A 26,711-nucleotide genomic window follows, 5' to 3' on the forward strand; every position below is an offset into this window, starting at 1 on the left:
TTATTCTAAATTGGTCAGATTGAGCTGTCATTAAAGGTGCTTCCACCGTTGATAAATGTTTACAAACGGATACACACACACACTCACACACACACACACACACACATATACGAGCTCACACACACACTTACACGCACACATACATATTCGAGCTCACACACACACTTACACACACACACACACACATATACGAGCTCACACACACACTTACACACACACACACACATATACGAGCTCACACACACACTTAAACACAGACACACACACACACACACACACACAAACAGGGAGCGGTTTCAGAGAGAGAGAGAGAGAGGGGGGGGGGGAGAGAGAGGGGCCCGGTATGAGTGAGTAACAGAGGTGACATTCCCGCGCAGTGTATAAATCTCGTTGTTTGTCAAATAACTAAACACCACTATCGCACAAACGCTAATTTGTCCTTCCTTCAAAGACTGTATTATGACCTCACGCGCAAACACCTCCATTAACGTGAACATTAACGGTTAAAAGATAATACAAACCTTTGTGCCAAACAGGACGGGGGAAGATAGGTGATAGGCAATAGCCGGGTAAAAAGGAATCGAATAAGGAGGAGCCAATAAAACAAACTGTCGCATGAACAGATGTCGATGCTTTAGTATCTCTCTCTCTCTGTCTCTCCTCGTTGGTCTCTATAAAGATGTGCTCCAACCCAGTGCTAATATAAAAAACTAAACATTAAAAAATCACTGACCTTGATCATAATATCCCTCCTAAGGTGCGTGTCACAACTTACGCTAAAAGATTACACACTTGCCAGAGAGAAACACACACAATAACGGGTCAACGTTCATCGCCCTATCCCCCTGTGCTGCGTTCGCACGACAGGGCTATCACCAACCACGAGCGACATAAACCCCACTCATAGAGACACGATATAGCGTGACGAATGCACGATGGATTCCAGCGTATCCAGGGGTTCTCTTGCAATTATGGAATGTTCCCAAATATTGCCAATATTCACTAATTTTAACCCTCCAGTGGCCACTCTTCAATTAAGTATATAAAGTACTAAGAACTTTCTTTCTCCCCCATGCACATCTACACTTCGATACTTAACAAGACACCCTCCACATGCAATTAAAAAAATATATAAACAGAATTTTGAAAACCAAACCTCAACTAGTCGCTTCCAGCCAGTCCGTCAATGGCCACGTACGTCCCGATCTTCAAATGCACAACCCGAGTCTTACAGCTTATCCCAACGGCCTGTAGTTTTCACGAAATCCACACCGTTATCACTAAGTTAACACACTAATGATAAAATAATATGTCCGTCAAGAGGGGGAGCCAGAGATAAATAATCCACCCCCTGGCTGCTGGATGTTTAATTACTCTTTTATCAATTACGCTAAAACAGGAACGGAAATGTGAGACGCTATTAGTATTATTTGGACGCAAACTAGCTTTTAATTTTTTAGCCAAAGAAAAATAAAAAGAAGCATTGGCAGGCACATAATATATTGTTAACTGCTAAGAGTTTAATTACTGAAATAATGGAGAAGTGGAAGTAATAGGCATTAGAAAGTATTTGCCTTCGGCTCCATGGTTGATAGCTCTGTCCTACGACGTATTGAAAATTAAAGCCGCTGACGCAAAAGCTATTGCGGTCTCTAAGTGGTTAATTACATTAATAGAAATAGGAACGAAAAGACTGAATTAAGACCCTGTCGCTGCATGGGAACCACACTGTCACGCTATCAGAAAAATGTTAAAAACGAATTAGATAGCAATTACTACTATTTGCTATGGGCCACGCGTTTGATTATTTAGCTCTCAGAAATATAGGGAAATAACAATGGGACACTTTTAACATTGATTAAACAGAAACGCTTTAGTGAAACAAAAGACGCTTCTTGTTTTAGGTTAGCATGAACCCTAGAGTGAACAATTGAATTGTATGTGAAATAGTTTCCAGACACGACACCCACCATTTTGCAATATCATTTTACTTTTATCTCTTTATCCAAACGTGTATTTACAATCTGCATAAGTCTGGCAACTTGTACATTTTAATGAATGAATGAAATGGCATTCAAGAGCCGTTTTTCCTACTTTTTCCCGTGTTAAAACTAAAGTGATACAGCTACATGTAGTAAAGTTAATTTGGCAGAAAATAAGTTCACGAGCAACCTGGGCATTGAAAAAAAACGTGCACCTAAAGGATTTTTGGCATGCACAACGTCCAAATTTACTACACACTGTTTCAAAAAGAATAGCAACCCAATTTGCCGTTTTAAATAAAGCATCACAGATGAAAAAACACAGTATGACTGACCTCTGCTATTTGCGTTGCACCTGAGGAAAACCGATGTAACGGCAAAGTTATAAGATCAAGGAAACTATTATAGCAACTATCAGCCAGTGAAGCAGAACTGTTCATTTAAGGCCAACGGCTGAAACACCACACACGGTATTATAATATACATGTAGTAGTTCCAGTTGTATTATGTCTGTGTTATTGATAAATAACTATTTTTGTCTGGTAGATCAGGAATGACAGAATGAATGCCACTTTTCATTCAAGTACGTAATGATAAATTAAAGCACACAGAAATATAAAGTTGATTTAATCTTATTCATAGTCATCAGCGTGCATTATATAAAAATTTCCACGGAATGACGTTTCAAACTGCTATTACTTATGCGTTAAGATTATAGTGTTCTCTTTCAACACATTGTATAAAGGCAAGTAGTCCAGGTTCGAATTATCAAACAAGGACTGTACATTATTGTGATCGTCACCATGCATTTTTTTTATTATTATTTTCAGTAATTAAGAAGTAGTAGTGGTAGTAGTAGTAGCAGCCCCCCCTTTCAATTGTGGGCTACAGCCCCGCCATCAGACTAGATCCACTGGACAAAGTAAAGAAAGCCGCCTCTTTACGATAGTTTATATTCATAAATGCACGAAAATGAATTGTTTGTTCTTGTCACAAATGTAAATGTAAACAGGCAACCGTGGTACACATAAAAGGTAGTCAAATATCATTTCAAGACTAGATAAGCTGTTGATTTTGCATCTAAAGATAGTGCATTACCTTAATCCTTCAATGGAGCGCAACCACTAACGAGATTACTTGTAATAATAATAATAATAATAATAATAATAATAATAATAATAATAATAATAAGGAAAATGGGTCATGGTCAAGTAATGAAAAAGGTATAAGATATTTTCAAGAAATATACGTAAATGTATATCCCCCGACAACGTCCAACCCCCCCTTTGATATGACAACCGCGATCTTCGCTTTAAGCTAAAACTTGGAAGCAGACTATGTATGTCAGATTGCTATCCCAATAAATTATTGAAATATACAATCAATAGAAATCACAATAGAAAAAATTGCTTGTTTAATTAACCTTTTCGATTTAGGATGCGTTACTAAAAGGGTTCACCTGCAATCGATAAAGTGGATGAAATACTAACACGTAAAAAACGAGTAAAAATTCCCTCACAAATCAAAAAACAAATACACCGTAATCGGTTTGAAAACGAAAACAGCAACTCTAAGTCATCACTCAAAATCAACAGAATTCTTATGATGAGTATTATTAAGTCATAGGGAATCCGGAATCCTGAAGTCAAATCACGCTTTGGGAATTTATCCCTACTGGTCTATTATTTCAAGTGTTTGCCTTGGTTTCGGGGTACGCTTGTTCGTTTACCCAGGGAGAGGGCTTAGTGTCTGTATGATGGGTAATAAGTGTTTACGCAAAGTATAATACCCATGCATTTAATTTGCCTTCTCCACTACTGTGTGGTAATGGTGCAGGTGTATTATTCTCTTTCGGGCGATTTTTAAATTTGGAAGGCCATGTTTCTATTTTTAGTTTAAATCTGAGATTTTTCATGTAGCTGTAGACCGTCAAATGCTTCCTAGACCTCCATCCAACACCCCTTCCCCGCTCTTCTGGATATTATGTTGGCAAATACCTAAATCTTTAGGTGAACGTCATTTCTACCAAAGTAAAGTATTTTTTTCGTTGGTGACCTTGAAGAGAGAGTGCAGGTACGTGAATCCTAACGAAACGCACGAATGGGATTCCTTCGGCGTAAGTTGCATTCATTGCCTCTCAAATGAAGGCCACAGAAAATGAAAGATTTTAAAACCAGGCACACACTTATCCAGACGGGATTTTCAAAAGTTCCATCAGGATATTTTTTGGGAGAATTCAGTGTTCAATGAAAAAAAAAAAAAAGAACATTCACAAATTATTCTTTAAAAAGTTAAACCACAGCATAAACATTCGGCATAAACACAACGAGATCATTTAAACCAAGTAAAGCGTTGATGATACATGGAAGAAGCCCACCAGTACATTACCTTTAGAAAACATGCGTCTGGTTAAAAAACGATCAGCGACTATCCGAAGATAAATTGGCCCATTACAACATGGCAACTGCATCATTCATAAACCATGTATAACAGATCAGAGATCGAGCCATGGTAAAACATCATAGCATTAACTTTCTCGTAATCCGGAACACTTGAACAGGTCGAGAGAGATCAGAATAAGCCCGGAAGTTGGCGCCAAACAACCTTGAGATACCATTCCAAAACAAAACAAAATAGTGTGTTCCAATCTATTCCGTCACCGATGCTTACATGTACATGTACGTACATGTATATCAGAAAATACTTTGCTAATACCCTCACAAGTACTGCTGAATGCCCCTGTGAAGGCATCATAATATCAAGAACATGTACGTCACACGCACCCCCCCCCCCTCATCCTCTGCACTTGGCGGAGAGAGAGAAAGAGTGAGAGAGGGGGGAATATGTCTTTTTGCCCCCCTCTCTCTCGCCACCTTCTTCGTCTCCTCCCTATTATGTATCACAATAAACATAGAAAAATGAGGACCGTGAGGACAAACACAAAAGCCACATAAAATGTCTAGATATTGTGGTATATATGCTGACAAGCCTGCTTCATTCCAGTATATATAATATGATTAATGAGCAGAGAATTTTTTCGAGAAGATAACGCATCATCACCGTCCTCATAGACACGTAATAAATCTGTGAGGTTTAAAAACTGTCTGTCAAATATCCAACATCTATGGTCATTTGAAATACATTATAAGAGATTAGTTTGTGAAACTAAAAAGATCACAAACAAACCAAACGCTTAATCAATTAAACACGCTCCATGAATATTATCTTTAGAATTTTGTTAGATCACCATTTTGAGCCATTATGTTATTTTCTTTATTTCTGTTTCATCTAATATACAACTTATACATGGTAGTTAAAATGGTATAAACTTGCTGTGTTTAAAAAACAACTCGCTTTCAGGTAATTATGTCCCAGGAAGCGTAATCACACGGTTTAATAATACATAGCACCATTCATTGTGATCAACTCGTGAAAGAACTGAGGTCCTGACCAGAGCGATTTTAACAAAAACTGCCCAAAGTGGACGCTTGTAACTTGCACGACGCTACTTGGCTACCCCAACGTCAATCGGTCTGTCCTGTACGTTAGGTCATTGATCAAGACAATAAACAGTTAGGCCCCTTAATTATGAAATTATAAACAAACTTATATACATAGCGAAGAGTAGCCTGTACTTCTTGCCAAGCTGCACATCTAAAGCGCTAGAATTGTCCGTGCGTTTTTACCTGAACCATTCTTGCTAAAACCACGTTGAACATGCTCTGGCATAAACAGTTTTTTCTGTTTTTTTTTGGGGGGGGGGGACAAATTAAGGTCACTGCATGATTAAGAGAAAGGTCATGTGGCATGCTATAACATTTTGGCAGAACCATTTCCGTTTCTAAACATTTATAAACATTGACGGCGCATTACACTCTAACGATGTACGTACTTAAGAAAGGATTTTGAACCGAAAGGTGTCACTCTATACAGGTTTATAAGGCTCTTAGTGAATGCGCAAGGATTTCCTTTAAATTCATAGATGGTTTAAATATTCCTATATCAATAATAAAACTGTGCAATGGGCATATGATGGAGTCATCTACACAGAAGAGGCAATGCATAATGAAGACCATCTTTATCGACATGGTTTAGTTAGAACGCCCTGTGTGTACATGTTCCTGTACGTCACGGTGTCTTAGCAGACTAAACCAACTATGACGTGGTAAACTTGGTTATAATTAGGTCTACATATAAGCCTTTTTCCTATTACATCTTTTTTCGTTTATCTATATATGTATTCATTCATTTATGTAACTGTCCATTTCTTCAATTATTCTTTTATTATTTCTTACTGTTATTACATGTATTATCACAATAATTTCATTCATTTATTTTTCCTTTTATCTTAGTGACTCCATTTATTCTATCAAGACAGTGCTAGGAGAATGTGCTACTTGTTTTCCCTGTCAACGGCAATGCCAGCTCAACAACAGGTTTTTCATGCGGGTACCTATTAAGCCAAAACATCCTGGTAGTCAAATGCCGCATTCAGAACAGGGGACTAACTAGTCCGAGAGTCAAATATGGCCGACCCACCTGAATACATTCCCACGGGGAATCTATTCAATTTGTCCATTAGCGGACTAGTTATAGTTCAATGTTCTGAATGCTGCCAAACACGACTGCTTTTAAAATACACTATAATGACCAATAGACTTAAGTTATGGTACCAAATGAAATGAGTTATTCAAAAATAAAGAAGCCACGCACAATCCCATCGCTTTCTGTCTTATGCTGTATGTTTCTGGTCCGATGGAAACATTTTTGGCGCAAAAAGTTGGGTTTTTTTTCAGTGACTCTTAAAGTTGGTGAAGTATCAGCTTATTTACCTTTAAGCATGCGCAGTAGGAATTTAGCAAGTTAATGGCGACCGCGATTGCTTTGAAAAATGTGATTGTCGATTTTGTGCATATTTCGCATATGTATGTTTGAGTCGTCGCACCTAAACCGATGAACTCCACAGCTTAGAGATACTACTGAGCATGCGTCAAGGTATCAGAATCTCCTCCGAGCACAGCCGAGAATTAATTACAGCTTTGTATAAGTAACTGGCTTGCGCTGCCAGTAATCACGCTGCGGGATATTCAGGGCACAGACCGTGATCACAAAACATACCGCGAATAGAAAAAAGAATTTAGAAAATAGACTTTCCATGTGAATGAAGCCTTATCTTAACTGGAGGCAATGGCGTCATTTGAGCTCCAAGAAAACCTAAAAGGCATTCTTTCATTATCTGGTTGACTTTGTTAACTGCATATCCGTGCATAAAAGTGCTCTTAGTCTTGATACTGATACTGCCTTTACTTTTAAAATGATATGGCATTTAGAAACTGCATGTTTATTTTATTTATATATTTTTTATAATAATACGAAATCGAGATAATCGACGCCTGGCACTTTTACCAGAATAACAAAAGTATCACTTGACTTTGAACAAACAACGTAAAATAACATAACATCAAGAATTCAAAGTTAAAGGTTTTCCGACAGACCGTCAGAATGGCCTGAACGGAACATATTCTTCAGAAAACATATTCTTTAGAAAACATGCCCAACTAACGATATCTTTATCCAAATACACAAATTAAAAGCTCATTTTGTAAATTTTGGACTTTAAAAAACGTCCTTTTTGCTCGGCCTTGGAGTTAATGAGAATAGTCTTTTTCATGGGTTGGGTGTGTGTGAGAGAACGACAGCCTGACGCTCTGTTAAAAGTATCAAGTACTGAGCTCGCGTGTCTTTACACAAAGATTACAGAAATCCGCGTGAGGCGCTATCACTCTGTTGGTGGCATCTCACATAACATGTAATCGCCATTAAGTATTTGATTCAGTTCTCATATTATCGATTATAATTAAATGACACCATGCTCCGCCTCATACTCCAGAAGCCGATTCCTTTCATAGTTAATTGTTTTCTATCTGCAAACAGCATTCTCGTTTAAAGTTACATAATCAACCAATCAAGACTTAGATATAGTTAAATATAAGTACAAGGTCATCACATAAGATATGTATATATGATTACCTAAAGCGATATTCGTTAGGTAGATAAATTTATATTTAGCAATAAGATAAGATTATCGGTGAGCATATACACACACTCGAATTTCTACCTATGAAGATACATGAGATACTCATTCTGAATATCACGCAGTTATTTATCAATACTCGAGATGTCAGCTGTCAGTTAATCGGTTACTAGGAGTTATAAATTCAGCATTAAAGTTATGACCGGAGACACTCCCAAAGTGTGCGTAATATCACAGCAACGGAAAGGTTAAATAAATTCATCTCACGGCCGCGGTGCGCCACTCTTTTCAGGTTTAGTAAAAGTACTTTTGTCCGCGTCACGTTCGAGATACTGGACTCATTTTTGAAAAAATTAAAGAGTTTCACTGCGGATAAATTGGATAAAGTGAACAGAGGGGAAAAAGCTCATTCTGTATACTCACCCTTTTTTTGAAACAGGCCTGTGCTTAAGTGTTCTTTCCGTCCACGTTGAAATACATTTAAATCCGTATGCCGTATGATTTCCAATGTATAAATCCCTAAGCTTAAACGAAGAACTCTTGGTTTTGTTTGGGTATCCCCCCTCTCTCTTTTTATTATTATTTTTTTAATTCTTTTTTCTCAAACATATAACCTAAGAAACATTCTTTTGCATAGCGAATGCATTCTACAGTGTATGTGCTACTCTGTGGTATGCATTGCCGTTATAGCAAAGCTTTCAGAATATTTCAATGTTTTTTGTTTTTGCACTGGCCGCTTTCTAATTGTAATCAACATCCATACAGTCCCTCTCACTCATTGGAACTTCGTGCTATTAGTTACAGGATACGAACCACAAATACTGATAGTGGTACAGTTAATATTTAACAACTGGAACTCTGTTAAAGAGGTAATTCACATGCGTCCCATTTATTCACTGGACATCTTGAACGACATGATGTGACTATCTCTGGTGACACGGTGATTATAAATGATAATAGCCGTGCGACAGGCAATATTTATTTATACAACTTGTTATCATATGGTTATGTCTCTGAAAGTCATTTTGATTTCATCTTCGTCTCATTTATAAATGCAAAGAGTGTGTGAAAATTTAGATTTAGGTGCTATCTATACAACAACCTGGGTGTGATTTAGAGACACTTACCCTTCACCCGTTCTGTCTCTTTACTATACACAGGTGTCTTCCTGAAGACGGTCAGATTTTCAAGGTTACATTGACGGGTCTCTATTTATTTCTGTTGGAAGACGGTCTAAATTGTAGGATGGATCATCAAAAATAATTTGGAAGACTGTCAGAAAATAGCTCTGGATCAGCCCCTGATACGAGACATATTCTACTAAAAAACTAAAAAAGCACGCAGAGAGCTCTGACCTCCGCAGAAGACGGCTCAATTCTCATTTTCAGTTAATTAATGAATGGATCACCACCAACATCTAATCGATTCTAAATTAGCCCCTGTTTAATCTATCCTGGAAATTTCATCAAAGCCCGTCCATCACTTTTCGAGTTAAACTGTTAACAAAGACAAGAACATTACCACCTTGGCAGAAATAAAAAGTATGTATCGATTTCGTTTTGTCTTTGATACACCACACACCGTTATCTATTGGATAATATATTGCAAGAAACCATTTTGTGTAATGTTCTTAATTTTCATGGCAATTTTCTCACTTCCCACTTCTCTATTACAAACGAGAGCGTTTTGCTAGTATATTACCGAGATCGCTTGGTCCATATTCTGTCGAGATGGAGATAGAGGTCAATGGCCGGTAAGCCCCCGTACATATCACCGACTTGGATATTAGTCAAAATATTTTGATTTTCTCCAAATCCAACTAACTTTGTCTAAACAATTTTCATTCGTCTTGCGAGGTTCAAAAGCAGATGCAAAAAAGCGGTAGTCACTGATGTTCCAGAGGCGAGCACTTTGTCCAGAGGGAAAGAATCGCTGATGTTCTTGTTAAATGTCCGTTCTAACTGAAATGTTATCGTGATGAGTTACACTTGCACAAACATTTCCACTGCACGAAAAGCTTTATCACTTACACCACTTAAAGAACAGGTTCCTGATTATCATAATTCTGAGCTCAGAGACTGGGAGTTTGAACGCTTTTGGAACATTGGATGCTTGGATATTCTGCTGATTTCTTGGTCTAATTATAATATATATTCCGACAATACATTAATTCTCTGTGGCAAAAAGCAGAATTTCTTTCAATAAATTTCATTTATTTGTTTATTCATTTGCCGTTTTCCTGTTTAGTACACTTATTTTTGTGCATGGTTCAATGAGCACATGTTCACAAAATGCTTAATTGATCGAAGTCGTATACCGTAGGTCCTACTATATTACCCCGGGCACGTTCAAACATGATTAAATCTCATGGTTCAAACGAAATTTAACTTCTTCAAAAGCAATCTGTAGTACGCGAGTTTTTATTATGGGGGACTTTAATTAACCCCGAAAACATTAAACATGTTGTTGCATTGTCAGGTAATCAGAAAATTTCGCACGTTTCGGAGCTTTTTTATTCTCGTGCTCCAACCAAAACGGATGAAGAGCATCGACGACCGATTTGAAATACCTGCCAAGTTTTAGATGAAAAAATCAACCAACACGTCCCATGCACAACAATATTCATCCGTTCTGGAGAGTACATTTTTGTCTCTTTAAATAAAATCAACTTACCCCTTTGTGAATATGGTAAATCCCGCTGCTGACTGCGTCGTTTGTTAAAAGGTTGCGTTCGTTTATTTGGCGTTACGTCTGCTGTAAGAGAAGCCGACAAGGGAAGCTCAAATCCCGTATTAAGGTACAGGGTAAACCCAAAATATTTTGCCCTTTGTCAAGCCGTCACGACCTACAATCGACACACTGACACGCGTCTGCATGTCACAGTGCAGTGTCATTTAATAGGGTTTTGTGTATTTCAAATTACATTTTCTGCTTGAACCTGTGACCCGAGAACTTGGGTTGATTTTAAGAGGGGATTGTACACGGTGTAACGAAAGTGAGTTCTCGCTTAAACAGCTTAAACTCTGGAAACCCCCACTGAAGATAAATTTTATCACACAGTTATCTATTCCTGTCCTGTTAGAATAATAGTTGTTTTTGATGCCACCTGCATGGACGCTTCATGCTGATTAAGCTGCTTCTCGTCTTGGGATGATATGACTGAATAGGAATTCAGTGGGACTACGAAAATCAGTTTACAAGACATTACAGACATCCAATAGGCCAGGGTCATAGAATATGCATGTGCATATTTGTTAAAATACTTTCGTGTGTGTGTGTGTGGGGGGGGGGGTGGCTTATGCATGTATGTTTACCTTTTTGCTTCTGTTTATACACAGATAATATTTGGAATGATTCAGTTCGGTCCAAGATCGACCCAAATATTACAGCGGTGCACATACAAATTATATGCATATTGCATTAGTTCATATATGACAGCAGTTTGATCTACGTAGAAAGGTAAAATGCTGCCTCAGTAGTCCTTCCCTTCCAGCATAAACCTCGGTGCGTCCCCAAACCGCTCCAAGTTATACTGTGTAAACCTTATTTGATATATGAGGTTTAGCCCTCTGCCGCCTCGGTTATCTTGTACTAGATAAGACAACGTATCTTGGAAACGTTACCTTTTAGTCCGTGGGCCAAATATCGAAACCCTCCCCCCCCCTTAGTGATTTTCGTTCACTATGTTTTTCTGATAGCTTAGGTCCTTAGCTTTTATTTTCTGCTTGTTTGCCATTAAACTGGTGGTGGGTGTGTGTGCTACAGCCGTTGCCATGGTAACACACGGGTTAAAAATTGACATTTCTGAGCCCAACAAAATCTAAAATATTTCAAATACATAAACTAAATAGAATTCAAAATCGTTCTAGACATGTAGTCTAAGATGTGCACTATACCTCACGATGAACAAAATTTTCCAAGATGGCGGCAAATCCAAGATGGCGGCCAATTTTTGCTGTTTTTTCAGAAATTTTGATAATTTTTAATTTTTTAATTCTTATTTAATTATTAAAGAATTGCAATATCTGAGATATTTTGATGCACCACTGTAGCATGGAATCTCTACTTTCTGCCTGTAGTGTTTGTTCAAGGTGTAATCTTTTTATTGAGATGAAAAATCCTGAAATCCAACATGGCTGCCACAAAACAAGTCTTTTACATGTAGCTGTCCTGTCTGGAAATATGACAGTTTTATCATCCCAAAATAAGTTCTTCATTACTTTTGGTGCACTGAATATAAAAACAGAACCCTTTTCAATTACTTGACTTAATTTGGATTACAGTATGGCTTTCAAAATTCAAAATGGCCGCCAATGACCGTGAATTTACATCTTTGTAACCAGTAGACTAAAATATGACAGCAATATTCCTAATTTTATCCTAAGTTTGGATGAATACTTATGTTTTAATAGTGCTGATCACTACTAGATGTGTGGTCATGTAAAATGATTAAAAAAAAAGAAAGATCAAATGGTCAACAATAACCTAGACTAGATAAAAGACCTATAATACCCCCCAATAAATGCAAGTCACTCACATTTGACCTAAGAAATCACACAAAGTTTCATGTACATGCTAATCACTCACATTTGACATGGGAAAGAATACTTTTGAGTTGAAATACTAATGTATTCTGTCGCATTTGAAAGAAATGGCTGTCAATGAGTATAGGGGACTATATATTTATGGTCAATATGATACACTCTTGCTAAAAAATTGATTGAAAATTATATTCCAAAAGAATGTTACTTAGATTGATTTTATTAACCTGAATCCCCCTTTAGCGACTTTTATTTACTATTATATCTCGCTTACATCCTAAGATCCCATTTTCTGCTTGTTTTCTATTCAGTTAACCCAGCCATTGCCATACTAACACAGGGGTTCGAAATTGACATTTCTGAGACTAAGAAAATTTCATACATTTCAAATATATTAACTTCAACAATAATGTAAACTTAAGAAGACATCTGTATTCGTGGTATGATGGCAAAACATTCTTTGAACATCCAAGATGATGTAATTTTTTTCAAGATGGCAGCAATATCAAAATTGCGGCCGGTTTAAGCTGATTTCTAAACCTGTTTCTACTGTAACTAACGTTGAAAATTTAATAAATTTAATGGGATCGAGAAATGTTAAGTATTTTGATATCCATATGGTATTTAGTCTTTACTTACGGCTTATAGTGTTTGTTATTCCTATAATTATCATTTTAAGAACAAAAAAAACTTGAAATCCGAAATGACCCCAACAAATCCTGGGTGATTTACTTTGGTATATATTGCTGTCCTATTAAACTTCTAATATTGTATATTGTTCTCCGAAATTGCCTTCTTTCTATCTGTATTTATTGTTTTATTCTTTTGTATTTGTTGTTACCTTTTAATGTATAGAATTTGAATAATATGAAGCCAAGATCGTGAACATTTGTAATGACTCAATATGGTCTACAAGTATTTAAATTATCGTGCTGTACATGGCTGAAATTATTTGATCATCTCTTACCATCTATTGGGCAAGTTGAATGACACAAAATAGTCTGATCTTGAGTGAAAGGCAACTAGTTTGCAAATATAGATGGCGATTTTGCATTTCTATACAATTATATTTTAAGTAAAACGTTATAAAAAATTTAATTATATATTCAGTTGAAGTTAGTGGATATATTGATTTTTCAAAACGTGAATATAATTTTACCTCTCTAGCAGTTTGAAGCTGAGTTATGGCATATACATGTAAATGTTTTATTCCATTTATTCATATTAGATGAACACCATCTTAGATTGTAACAAAAACTCAGTTTCAGAGGTAACAGCAAATTTTAATTGGCTTTCCAGTGAACATTCTTCATGAAAAAAGACAACAGCCAAGACATTTCATCCATTTCCAAAAAGCCTTAATCCTTAATATTTAACTAAATATGGACAAGTGTTTCCGTGAAAGCAGTGTAGAAAGGGCATATTTGATTATAATTAACTGCACAAATTTTAGAATTATTTGTTTGTTGCACCGTTTAATATTATTGCAGCAAAATTCATACCTGCACTGTCATGGTCATTTGTGGCCATGGTGAATTTTGGAATAGCCAAGTAAATATAATTTGGCTGAAAATGAACAGAAATGATTTATATTTAGATAATATCCTACTAGGTTAATTCAGTTTATCAGAAAGAGCAAAAGAGGCATTTTGAAACGAAAATGTAATATATATTCGGTCAGCACAGCAATATGTATGAACTCTGTTTTGTGATGGCCACCATGGGTTTTAGGTTTTATTACACTTAAAAAAGAGGATATAGGAGTAACAATCACTGTAAACAGTAATTATGCAATTCTGTTCATATCAGCATATCCAAAAACCTAACATTTTTCAATTCCAATGCTGCTTTCAAAGTTTACAAAAAGCTACTTTCAGTAATAAGAAGAAAATTAACATAAATCTATCGTCATCTTGGATTGGCTGCCATTTTGGCAATTTAACTACGATAATTTTTTCAAATAATTTTGTTGATAACTGAAGTCCAAGTCTAATTTTTTTAAAAAAGTTTATAATACAGCGAGTTCATATATTCGAAATACGTGGCAATTTAAAGGTCTCAGAAATTATAATTTTAAAACCCCTGTGTTACTAGGGCAACAGCTGAATCTGTCACACCTTTCACCTATTACATGGCAAACAAGCAGAATATTTGAACTTAGGGCCCAAGCTATCAGAAAATCATAGTAAATAAAAATTGCTAATAGGGCTGAGCTAGCTTGAGTTTATTAAATTTTATTTTGTATTGGAATAATGTATTATATCATTTCATGTGTAAGCAAATTGGCGGCCATTTTGAATTTCGAAAGTCATAATGCAATCTGAATTAGCACAATTCATAGAAAAGGGTCCTAGGTCCATATTCAGTACACCTAAAAGTAATAAAGAATGTAATTTGGGATGATTAATGTGGCATCTTTCCAGTTAGGACAGCCGTATGTAAAAGACATGTTTTGTGGCAGCCACCTTGGATTTCAGGATTTTACGTCAAAATTAAAAGGTTACATCTTCAACAAGCACTTTAGGCAGACAGCAGAGGCTTTTTACCATTATGAAACATCAAAACACACGCCACATTGCAATTTCTTAATAATTAAATAAAAACTCAAATATAAAAAAAATCCCAAAATTATTAAAAAATAAGCAATAATTGGCAGCCATCTTGAATTTGCTGCCATCTTGGGGCATTTTGATGATTGTGAAGTATAGCACACTTCTTAATTTACACATCTGGTATAATTGTGAATTCCATGATTTTAAATGCATTTGGAATATTTAATTTTTAGTTTTGGTCTCAAAAATATCAATTTTCAACCCCAGACATTACCATGGCAACAGCTCTGTTACTCACACCCACCACCAGGTTAATGGCAAACAAGCAAAAAATAAAAGCTAAGGGCCTAACCTACCAGAAAATAATAGTAAACAAAAATCACTAATGGGACTAAGTTGGTGGGAGATAATTAAAATTAATATTCTGTTGGAAGAATATATTATATCAATTTTAGCCAGTGTGTATAAGCATATTGGCGGCCATTTTGAATTTAGAAAGTCTTAATGTAATCAGAATTAATGCAAATTGTTTTAAAAAGTCCTAAGTTTGAATTCAGTTTATTAAAAGTAATAAAGAATGACACTTTGATGATAAATCTGGCATCTTTCCAGTTGGGACAGCAGACTTATATTTTGGCCACCATTTTGGATTTCAGGATTTTACAACAAAATTAAAAGGTTTCATCTAAAATAAATACTGTAGGTAGCAAGTAGTGACTGTATGCTATTCCGGCGCATCAAAACATATCCCACATTCCTATTCCTTAATAATTGAATAAAGACTCAAATATGAAAAATAATTGAAATTACTCAAAAATTAGCTAAAATTGGCCGCCATCTTGAATTTACAGCCATCTTAAAATATTTTGAGGATCATAAAGTATAGTGCAGCTCTTAAACTATACATCTGAAAGGATTTTGAATTCCATTCACTTAACACATTTGAATAATTTAATATTTTTTTGGTCTCAGAAATTTCAATTTTTTATCTCAGACGTTACCATGGCAACGGCTGTAGCACACACACCCACCACCAGTTTAATGGCAAACAAGCGGAAAATCAAAGCTTAGGACCTAAGCTATCAGAAAAACATAGTGAACGAAAATCACTAAGGGGGGGGAGGGGGGTCTACATTGGCCCATAGACTATTTTGAGTCATCAGCGCGTGATAGCCGGAGGACACGTGACAGACAGATCAAAGACAAATGGTACAAAAGGTTCGACTCGTGACCACCAAAGCCCTTGGACCTGGCCTGTTTCACAAATTAATATTTAGATCTAAATGCCAATCTTCTTTGATCACAAATAGATTAATTGTAGTCAAAGTAAATGGACCATTATGTCGGCAAAAATAAATAAATAAATTTATTAATAAATAACCACAATATTCAAATAACCATAACAAATAAACCATAATAAATAAATAACCATAATATTCAAATGGATTTCTTTGGATTTATCTTGAAATGGAACATAATTACAGTCTGGACGTTTGGACAAATTTCTGGACAAAAGTAATCAAAAAGGAGAATTATGCATTGAATGTAAGACCAAAAGTTTTGTTAAAGCAAAATACCCTTGGTTTACCCTTGGATTTCTATTAAGAAATCTAATAAAAGGACAGTACCATGTTGTCAAAAATTAAATGCACCATTACACTGTTGTTTACAGAAAACATCATGTCCAACCCCTGAAAGACAAGAAAAAAGTGGACAATATCGCACACTTTGACAGATGGAGAATTTGCATCTACTGCCAGCTGTCAAGCAAACACTTTTTCCCAGTCCAGACTGCTACCACTTGAATGCCAACCGATTAGACGCCAAAACACACCAATACTTTTCATAAGTTTTTTTTTTCGAAACAGAATATTCCTATCCATATAACGTTGAAGCCACTACAGGTAGAATTATTTACGTATACAACAGAGGGAACCTGTTCCAAATTCCTGACAAAAAGTGCATTATATTTACCATAACATTTGCCAATGTATGCAAGTCAAATTCAAGCCCCAATTACTCAGCACCCAATTCCGGTAAGGCATGCGTCCGTTGCGTAACTTTTGTGTAAGTTAGCGATCAAACCATAAACTTCTGCATGTTATTGCATGCTTTTTGATCACTTAGGTGCAAAAACTGTTCGTTAAGTGGGGGGAGTCTTATGTACTGGTACAAGTGCATTTCAAAATGTACCAGTAGTTCCTTAAGTCCATGTCTTCCTATCAACAGAAAAGTAACACGCACGGGCACACACACACACACACACACACACACACAGAGAGAGAGAGAGAGAGAGAGAGAGAGAGAGAGAAGCCCACTATCATAAAAATGCGCATATGCACACACTCACTCATATAGGCCCTACATACTGTATATGCACAGTGTATGCCATCCCCTGTATCGAAAAAGAAATGCATTCCCTTATAAATATGTCTGATTTGTAGAAAATGCTTTCCTCGTTCGAACTGTTATGCTTTTTTATGGAGACCAGGGCTTACAAATCACAGACATGAAATTATGACAGGTCCATCAGTAATGGCAATGTTTATATACACCAGAGAAGTTTATCTGGGGGGTCGTTTTCAGGTATAGAGCTACAGTACTTGATATTGGTTTAAAATTGAGCATACTGCTGAAAAATAACTTCATTTTTTTCAGAAGTCTAATGCCACAAAGACCCCACAAAGACCCCAGACGAAAAGACAAACGAGCTACCCTGGAGTGATAATAAAATGTGGTTGTTTTTGGGGAGGAATGTGAAGCTATTGAACAATGCACCATGCAAAATATCAAAAATGCCACACATTCTTGAAAATAACATAACAGCAGTTAGCGGCCACATGACTTTTAAACATAATAATGACCCCGTCATTTCAAGGGTCACAAGACTTTGAAAAAACACTAAATCCACCAAATTCTGAACGGTGTTATTAAGGTATATTTTTTTAAAATTCTTACTCAAGGAATGTATCGTTTTCAGTTCAACTTCCGAATGTAAGAGGACATAATAATCTCACCATAAGGATCCAAAATAATTCCACGCCTCACAAGCAATACTGAGGCGTTTTAAAAACCGTTTATCGTTCGTTTATGTCATCAGTGACAACACCTATCTGAGCTGTCACTGATGAACAGTGTGACCGGGGTTGAAGGGGAATCTGATTGTTAATATGCGGTGCCTGGCCACGGGGCGGTTATCAATGGGAAATGACATCTCTACTGATTACACTATCTCTGTGTTTACAATATGGATATAGGGGAGGGTGCTCGTGCTCCCTCTTTAAGGTCGGTAGTACCCCCAGCCAATCCCCCTCACCCCCACTGCACCCGTTCAAAATTCATGCCATATTAATCTCAAATTTGCGTGCACATATAAAGAGTTTGGGGTTTTCCGCATTCGTTGGCATCTCTCTATCTCTCCCTGTTGGTAACCACTGTAATGTTGGACGTTTTCAAAACGATGACAGCCTAACAATAACACTGCCACTGTTGACACTGGACAACTCCCCGCTGTTGGCACGTTACTTATCTCATCTACCAGCGGTATTTATTAATGCATTACACCTTTAACGATCTAATAAAGTCGTGTATAAAAACGGATGAAATACTAGTGCAGTTTGTTAGCAGAAGGCTTAAGCCTACATGGCCCTGGAATTAGAAATACCGAAAGTACAATTGAGGTTGTTTGCCCTGTCAACGCAGAGAAGAGGGTCTTTAGTAACGCGATCGCCGGCGATACTTACAAGCTGTCAAAGCCAGATTAACATTTAATCCTTCGCTACTGAGCTAATACTTTTCATTCTTCCGTGCTATTCAAAAATCTGGGAAATTGCGATTGAGTGACCTGTATTGCCAATTAATTGCCAAAGTCAACACATGGGTGACGGCGACGTGAAAAGGAAGTATAATGAACCTGATCCTTACGTTCCCCGCACCCCGATGGAGGGGATAAAAATTAATCCGCTGCTACTGTGCAATATATTCAGGACGATCGTTCTTAATTCAGAGTCAAAGGGAAAGCAATATAAAGGGCATTGAAGTACATGGCAGGGTTCAACTTGTTTTTAATTGATATAATATTTCAGAACATGAGTCGATATTTTTAATGACAAAACACAGGTACTAAGACAACATTCAATGGCAATAAAACATTTTGTAACCACACAAACCTTTTTTGTGCACAAGAAGAATTTTTATTACTTGAGTCTATTCTTCTGGAATGAAAACCCCATCTTCCCTACATTGATTGTCATGGTATTGGTCACATTTTACCTCTTCAAACTGTATTTCATTGACACATTTTAAAATACCTAATCAAAATCTAATGCAATCATTTTATTTCTGTATCTCTGCAGACCATTTATGTTGAAGAAAATCAACATAGCACAATTCTCCTGATTACAATAAAATAAATTCTGTCACTTCATTGGTCTATTTATACCCAATTAAAAGCCATTATGACAGTGTTCCTTACCACTAGTTCCCTTCATTATCTTACTGGTCCATTATAAACCAGTAATAACAAATCACAAATTTGCACCAAATCTGCAATCACCTTGGTGCTATAATCTCATTGGTCAGTTAATAACCAATCAAATCAATAAGGACAGTCAACATCATTGGCCTCTACATAGACACTCTTCACTTGAGTGTAATGGTTCACAGACTCCAGGCTGTTCTCTGATCCTATTCCAGACATTTTGTGTCCTCCGAATGGCACTCCCACTGGGTACACGTTGTAGTTGTTCACATATATGGAACCCGCCTGGAGTTTAGATACCACTTTGTGAGCACGGGATAGGTCTCTGGGGAAGAAAAAATTAGAATTTTTTTGAGGATTTGTTCCAAAATAGAAAAATTCAGTAGAACGATATATACTGTACATGTATATAAAAGCACAATACTGGTAGGAAGAATGCCAAGTTTCTGTAAACTCATTACCACAAAAATATTATATAACCAAACTTCACAAAGCAATTTAATTTTTAAAGAGGTGATATCCATCATTGGCAATATTTTCCATGTTGAATTATGACTCCTGGTGTGCTTTGAAATTTGCTAGTGATAAAGTAATCATGAGGAAAGGGTACAATCGATTAAAATAAGTGTGCTAGGTGTCCTGGTGAAATATCATCTCACCCAACACACTCATTACAGTTGGTTTGATGAGGCTTACTTTGTGTTAAAACATATATATTTTTTAATTAATTCTATATAAACTTTTATCAAATTTAATCTTAAAACAACAGTGGAAACCATTTGAAGAAAGAACCACTTACTTTGTAAAAACACCCCCAGCCAATCCAAAGCAAGTATTATTTGCTCTGCGGATCACTTCCTCCTCTGTATCAAAGGGCAATACAGACATGACAGAGCCAAAGACTTCCTCCTTGACCACAGTCATGTCATCATGACATCCCACCAGTATACAAGGCCTCAGATAATAACCACCTGCAAGCTTGGGATCATCTGGTATAACTCTCTCTCCACCATACAGGATTTCTGCTCCCTAGAAGTGTAATTGTATAATTGTGTTAGGTGAGACACACTGCAGCATTCCATATGAGACACTAAGCATTGTAATCAGGACACTATGTACTCTATGTGAGACACTGAAATCTGTGTGCCCCATTCAAAAGAGAAATATTCTCTGTGATAGGTCACCTCATTATATACTAGTACATGTACATGTAAATGCTTCTCAAAAATATCATACAACAGCTCTCTTTCCTTTTCCTTTCTTTGTATCAAGTGAAATCAGCTGATACAAGCAAATCCAGTCCAGGACCCTACATCAGTAAAGTAAATCAAATGTCATATCCATGTGATTGCTTTATAATAATAATAATAATTTATTGAGCACAAAGAAATGGTTTACATTTACAGGCTCTCCAACTAATACAAGTATTAAAAGAATAATTTAAGTAATAAACTATGCTCATCCACGCAGGGATACACGCTTTTTAATTGCACTGTTAACAAATTTACATATGGCAATCTCACTCTGCGCAGAGAGCGGATTGAGTAAAATAGATAGTTTATTGTCTGATGGACCCTGCAAATTCACCTCCGGTATGGAAGCGAACAGTACTTCCCGTTCGACTCTGTGTTCACTGCATTCTAGAAAAAAGTGTGCTTCATCTTCTACTGAGTCACAGTGGGGGCATTTCCTTTTGTCAATTGGCTTCTTTGGTTTTGTATATCGCCCTCTTTCAATTTCTAAGTCATGATCACTGATCCTCATTTTTGCCAATACCCTTTTTTGAGCTAAAGGAACATTGAGTTTTACATAAGGTTCAGCCTCACAAGTGTGTTTAATTTTTCCATATGCTCTGAGTTTGTTTTCTCCTCTTTGCAATTCTTCCCAAAAATTTGACTTTATTTTTTTTATTATTTCTTCCTTTAGATATTGGTGGTTGTGGATTTTAGTATGTATGTTGTTATTTGGGTGGTAAACTTCCCAGCATGCCAAAAGATTTGTAGTAGCCCAAAACCAGTTTTTTCCCTTTTCTGTTTGCTCCATGTCGTAAGCTTGTTTGACTAGTCTGTGAGTTGGAAGGTTGTCCAGTCTTGCGCTGTATCTGGACACCAAACTTAAATGTCCAAATACAGTGGAAGGCGTCCAAGTTCTGCCCTGCAAGCATTACTGCTGGAAGTTTTTCTTAAACCTAGTGTCCATTTACACATTTTTAAATGTATCTGTTCAAATGGCATCTTATTCAATTTGTGTAGTGTCATTTTTTTGTCTATATATTTTATGAATCCCATATGCCTCTTTCCTCAAGAAGATATTTCTACCTGTCTACCTGTTTAAAAATTCACACCATGAGGCAGCCATATGTCCACATCTCTCATTTCTTCAAACTTACTGAATCACTAAATTATTGTTTAAAGTAAACCAACTTTGTATATAAAAATGAAATCCTTAAAAAAAAATCCATACCTCATTTTTGGCAATCTCTATGTAACCCAGCACTTTCTCTGCGTGTGCTTTGCTGATGGTGGCTCCGACCATGGTGTCTTCCTGGAAAGGGTCCCCTATCTTCATCCTCTTGGTCTTCTCCAGGAGAATGTCCAGGAACTGAGGCAGGACGGATGTGTGGACAAATACTCTGGTACCATTGGAACACACCTGAAGCCATATGAACACCATAGCCATAGCCAAAATACCAGCAAAATGGAAGCTGAGCTCATACAGTTGTGTAAACTATATCAGATACACAGGTACAATCTGATCATGTGGCAGCTTCAACTATCTAGGCCATGGTGAAGGGCTCTGTCGAATCTTTTACTCTGATTACAACCTTGCTCGGGTTAACCATTAAGAGGGCCATCAATTACCTGCTGATGTCCACAACAGAAAGGCACCACATTCTGTTTTTCTGGTGTGGATCATGACGGTATTTCTCTACTAACAGACACTACACCCTGTAATTCTAGGTGCAGACTTCAAAAATAAATTACTTTGTAACTGATTAAGAAAAAAATACTTATCCTAACCTGTCCCTGTGTCATGAAGTTGGCTAAGATGGCGCCTTTGGCTGCGTTCTCCAGGTCAGCATCTCCAAAGATGATAAGTGGGGACTTCCCACCCAACTCCAGGGTCACCTTCTTGATGCCCTGTAATAGTGAAACTTCACTTATATATATTTTTTCTTCTTTTAAAAACACAGCACTATTGTTTTATATGTATTAATGTTAAGGGTCATTCCACAAAAAAGTGATCATTTGTAAATGAGTAATATCAATGAGTAATTTAGAGCTTCTTCCAGTATTTTCCTGGGCCTATAACTACCATTTCACTCAGGGAATAGGGTTCACATTACAAGGCAATTTCACAATAAGGGTGGCTTGTGTATGCGTGCGTGCGTGCGTGCATGTAGGCATTCATGCATGCAAGAGAAGATTAGGAAAAGCAGGGGTCCCTGAGTCCACCTATTGAAAAATGTCAATCAATAAATGATATCTTACCTTAGCACAGTTTGCCATGATCTTAGCCCCAGTTGGAACACTGCCAGTAAAAGACATCTTGGCAACATCTGGGTGTAGATTGAGCAAAGTGCCAGTTTCAGCTTCACCCTAGAAGAAAAATCACTGATTAAATACCTGAGACATAATCACAACTAATACAATTTCATGCTTTGGACAGCCTCACAACAACTACAATCTTAGTCAGTATCACAACAATCACAGTGTAATGCCTGAGACATAATCACAACTGACACAATCTAATGCATTTAACAGTATCACATATATCACAACCTAATATCTGAGACACAATCAAAACTAACACAATCTTAAGCCTTCCACATGATCACACCTAACACAATATATATTTGAGACAGTGTTACAACTAACACAATCTAAACCCTTCCACATGATCACACCTAACACAATATATACCTGAGACAGTATCATAACTAATACAATCTGAAGCCTTCCACATGATCACACCTAACACAATATATACCAGAGACAGTATCACAACTAACACAATCTAAAACCTCCCAAATGATCACACCTAACACAATATATACCTGAGACAGTATCATAACTAATACAATCTAAAACCTCCCAAATGATCACACCTAACACAATATATACCTGAGACAGTATAACAACTACCACAAACAGAAACCTTCCACTTGATCACACCAAACATAATATATATACCTGAGGCAAAATCACAACTAACACAATCTAAAGCCTTCCACATGCTCACACCTAACGCAATGACCTCATTCTACACAAACCTGTATAACATTGAACACTCCCTTGGGCACCCCAGCCTGTACATAGGCCTCTGCTAACATCACAGCTGTAATGGGAGTCAACTGCGATGGTTTAAACACCATAGTATTACCACAGGCCAAGGCAGGCGCTGACTTCCAGGATGCCATTTGATATGGGTAGTTCCATGCTCCTATACCGCCACAGACGCCCAGTGGCTCTCGCCTAGTGTAGGCAAAACTGCCACCTGGCAGGGGGAGGTGGGTGCCTGCAATGCAAATAAAAAAAGTCATCAACTTGAAGATCTTTCGTTGGAAACCACCATTTCCACAAAGGGTTGCTGTAGACAAACTTAGTCTAAGCACAGTGTCATTTTATAAACCTTCAAATAACTGGTTTAAAAGACTGGGTATTTTTTAAACTTAAAACACCTGTAGAAACACATGTAGGAATTGATTATGTAAAAAAAAAACTCTTGTCGAGCAATTTTCATCTCAAAATAGCGTTGACAAACTTCAAGATACCTTATATCTCAGCTGTTAACTTTACAACCACATCAACCTTTAAACCAAATACAGACAAAACATAATATCAACGGAAAGACATAACATAATACAAATACGATGTCAACCCTCATATCTAGCAATTATAAAGTCCTGTGTTCCCGGTCACACCCACTAGCACAGTCAAACATTGTCACACCTAACACATTACAAACACATTCTCACCCATTATGGTAGGAGCAACTCCAGCAAAGTACTCAATAGTTTCTGTGCAGCCTTGGATGTCATATCGCGCCTCCCATATTGGTTTGCCTGTGTCTATAACTTCTGCTTTCACAAAGTCATCTTCATTTTGCTGGAACAGTTTTAAAACATTCTAAGAATGAATGTTGCAGACTTTTCAAAATAGGGCCTTTAAACCATTCTCATATTTTCTTCAAGGGATAACAACTCTTCGGATGAGATCTATATTTTACAATAAATACACTGTTAACAACTCATCAAAATATAATAAACTCTATTTTAACAAAAATGGCAGTTACTGCAATAAATCTAAAATCTGTGCTTGCCATACAACCAGGTGACCTCCATAGATGGATATATTCTTGAGAGATTATTACAAAAAAAAACTCTTCAGAAAAAAAAAACAGGGACTAACTTTGAATGTCTAAATGGATTCATTGGCCAATTAAAACAAATGCATGTGCAAGCACGCTATAGGTTTGAACTCCTAACCTTTACTATCTGTGCTGCTTTGGTCATCAGTTTTCCTCTCTCCATCCCTGACATGTCAGACCACACATCAAACGCCTCCTTGGCTGCTGCCACGGCCCTGTTGACATCCCCCTCCCCAGCACTCTGGACTTTTCTCAGGACCTTGCCTGGAAAATTGAAGGAAATGATATGCTACTGGGGAACTCTTTAAAACTTAACACATTAATTGTCAGACATGACATATGCTTTTAATATTGTCTTTTAGTGTCAGTACTTCACAAATATAAATGAATTTCATAAAAGTTATGTTTTAAAAAAACTTAATTATTGACATTCATATTTGAAAAATTATTGATGTTACATGTAACTAGCTACCAAAAGCATGGTATTAATTTGTGCACAAAATTGGTCAGAAGTCCATGCATTCTTATATAGACAGTAATGTATGTAAAGTGCAATCCTGATCATTTTTAACACATCTCAATATGTTGTGTCTTTTGTGATTCAAGGATGGCTTGATTGGAATACAGTTGCATTAAATTTTTCTTGATATATCCATATATATAAAGGTTTGGCACTTATCCCTTTCTAACCCCCACTTTTCCTTATTGAGATAATAATTTAATATTCTTCTGTGGTGTATATTATGCTCATCAATAGAACTTTAAAAATGTGGGTCTCTGTTTTCATTTCTATCGAGAGCAATTGTTGATGCATTAGTATAATAATTGTACTAGTTGCTGAGTAAATGATATAATATGGTTGTATATGTCTGCATGATTGCAATGCAAAAGCTTCACCTGTGGCAGGTTCTACGAGCTCAAACTCCTGTGTTCTGTCAGTGTTGGCTGCCTCGACCCTCTCTCCATTTATGAAGTTGAGAGGTTGATCAATAGCTGGAATGTTATGGGACCATCTCCTCAGTAACACAGCTTGAACCCCTGCGGGTCGCACACACAAGGTGCGCAACATTTTACTGGAATTGCTTGGGCCTAAAACAATTGAAAAGACACAAATCAACAAATATAACAATAATAATAAAGTATATAAACATGATGATGAAGAATAGGATAATAGTTAAATATATTTTTATTATAATTGTTATAGTAAATAATAATGATAAATATACTTGCAGTACAGTACTTACATGCATAAACATACACGTATGATGAATTTAATCAATGCAAAAATATGTTTTGACATTAATATACTACTGCAGTGCCAAATGAACAAAGAGAGTCTATCTCTTCGTTTAACTCACATTTTATTGTTATGCTAGTATTACAAATTGCAGTTGCAAGTTATCCCAGTAGGTCTATATCATTGACATTTAACTTATAGCATGTAACGTTTAATATGGTCTACATGTACATGTACCAGCTGTTGCATGTGCGCGTATCACAAATAATCAGCCTAAGCAGCACCAACAAAACAGTTAGAATAGACAAGTGTGTTGCTCTCGCTAATGCAGGTCAGATATTAAAGGATCAAAGTACCGTTTACGCACCTGTTTTCTGGTAATTTCACCTTGACAACATTAATCGTTGTTTCACATGGACGCGGCCATATTTAAAGTGCCCGGACGCTTATCTCCCTCTCCAAAGTTCAAAGGGTACAATTCCCCAGACAAACAAATATTCAAACTACGATTATGT

The 26,711-nt window shown here is 36.7% G+C and overlaps 2 protein-coding genes across 6 annotated transcripts in view; both read right to left on the reverse strand.

Annotated features, from left to right (window-relative positions):
* LOC106158352 (calcitonin gene-related peptide type 1 receptor) overlaps window positions 1–10,881 on the reverse strand; it is a 33,620-nt gene extending 22,739 nt beyond the window's left edge. Inside the window, exon 1 of one of the 5 annotated variants that reach the window (XM_013534283.3) lies at window positions 10,690–10,881. The gene's annotated coding sequence lies outside the window, so the exon portion shown is untranslated. Of the gene's footprint in view, window positions 1–733; window positions 1,093–1,156; window positions 1,381–4,370; window positions 4,548–10,689 lie in introns of those variants that run through there. The other 4 variants (XM_087013640.1, XM_087013643.1, XM_087013639.1 and 1 more) reach the window with 4 other exon arrangements.
* An 8,275-nt stretch (window positions 10,882–19,156) lies between these two features.
* LOC106174689 (4-trimethylaminobutyraldehyde dehydrogenase) lies at window positions 19,157–26,698 on the reverse strand. The gene is made up of 10 exons (XM_013556349.2): window positions 26,564–26,698; window positions 25,857–26,048; window positions 25,078–25,223; window positions 24,568–24,697; window positions 23,863–24,107; window positions 23,081–23,188; window positions 22,610–22,729; window positions 22,053–22,241; window positions 20,389–20,618; window positions 19,157–19,914 (listed from the first exon to the last, which is right to left on the reverse strand). The coding sequence occupies exons 2-10, from the start codon at window positions 26,026–26,028 to the stop codon at window positions 19,707–19,709; spliced, it is 1,548 nt and encodes a 515-aa protein (XP_013411803.2). The 5' UTR covers window positions 26,029–26,048; window positions 26,564–26,698; the 3' UTR covers window positions 19,157–19,706.
* Between the last annotated feature and the right edge of the window lie 13 nt (window positions 26,699–26,711).

This window comes from Lingula anatina, chromosome 5 (genome assembly GCF_051362555.1).
Source record: "Lingula anatina isolate TDL-2025a chromosome 5, LinAna3.0, whole genome shotgun sequence".
In the NCBI taxonomy this organism is placed as follows: Eukaryota; Metazoa; Brachiopoda; class Lingulata; order Lingulida; family Lingulidae; genus Lingula; species Lingula anatina.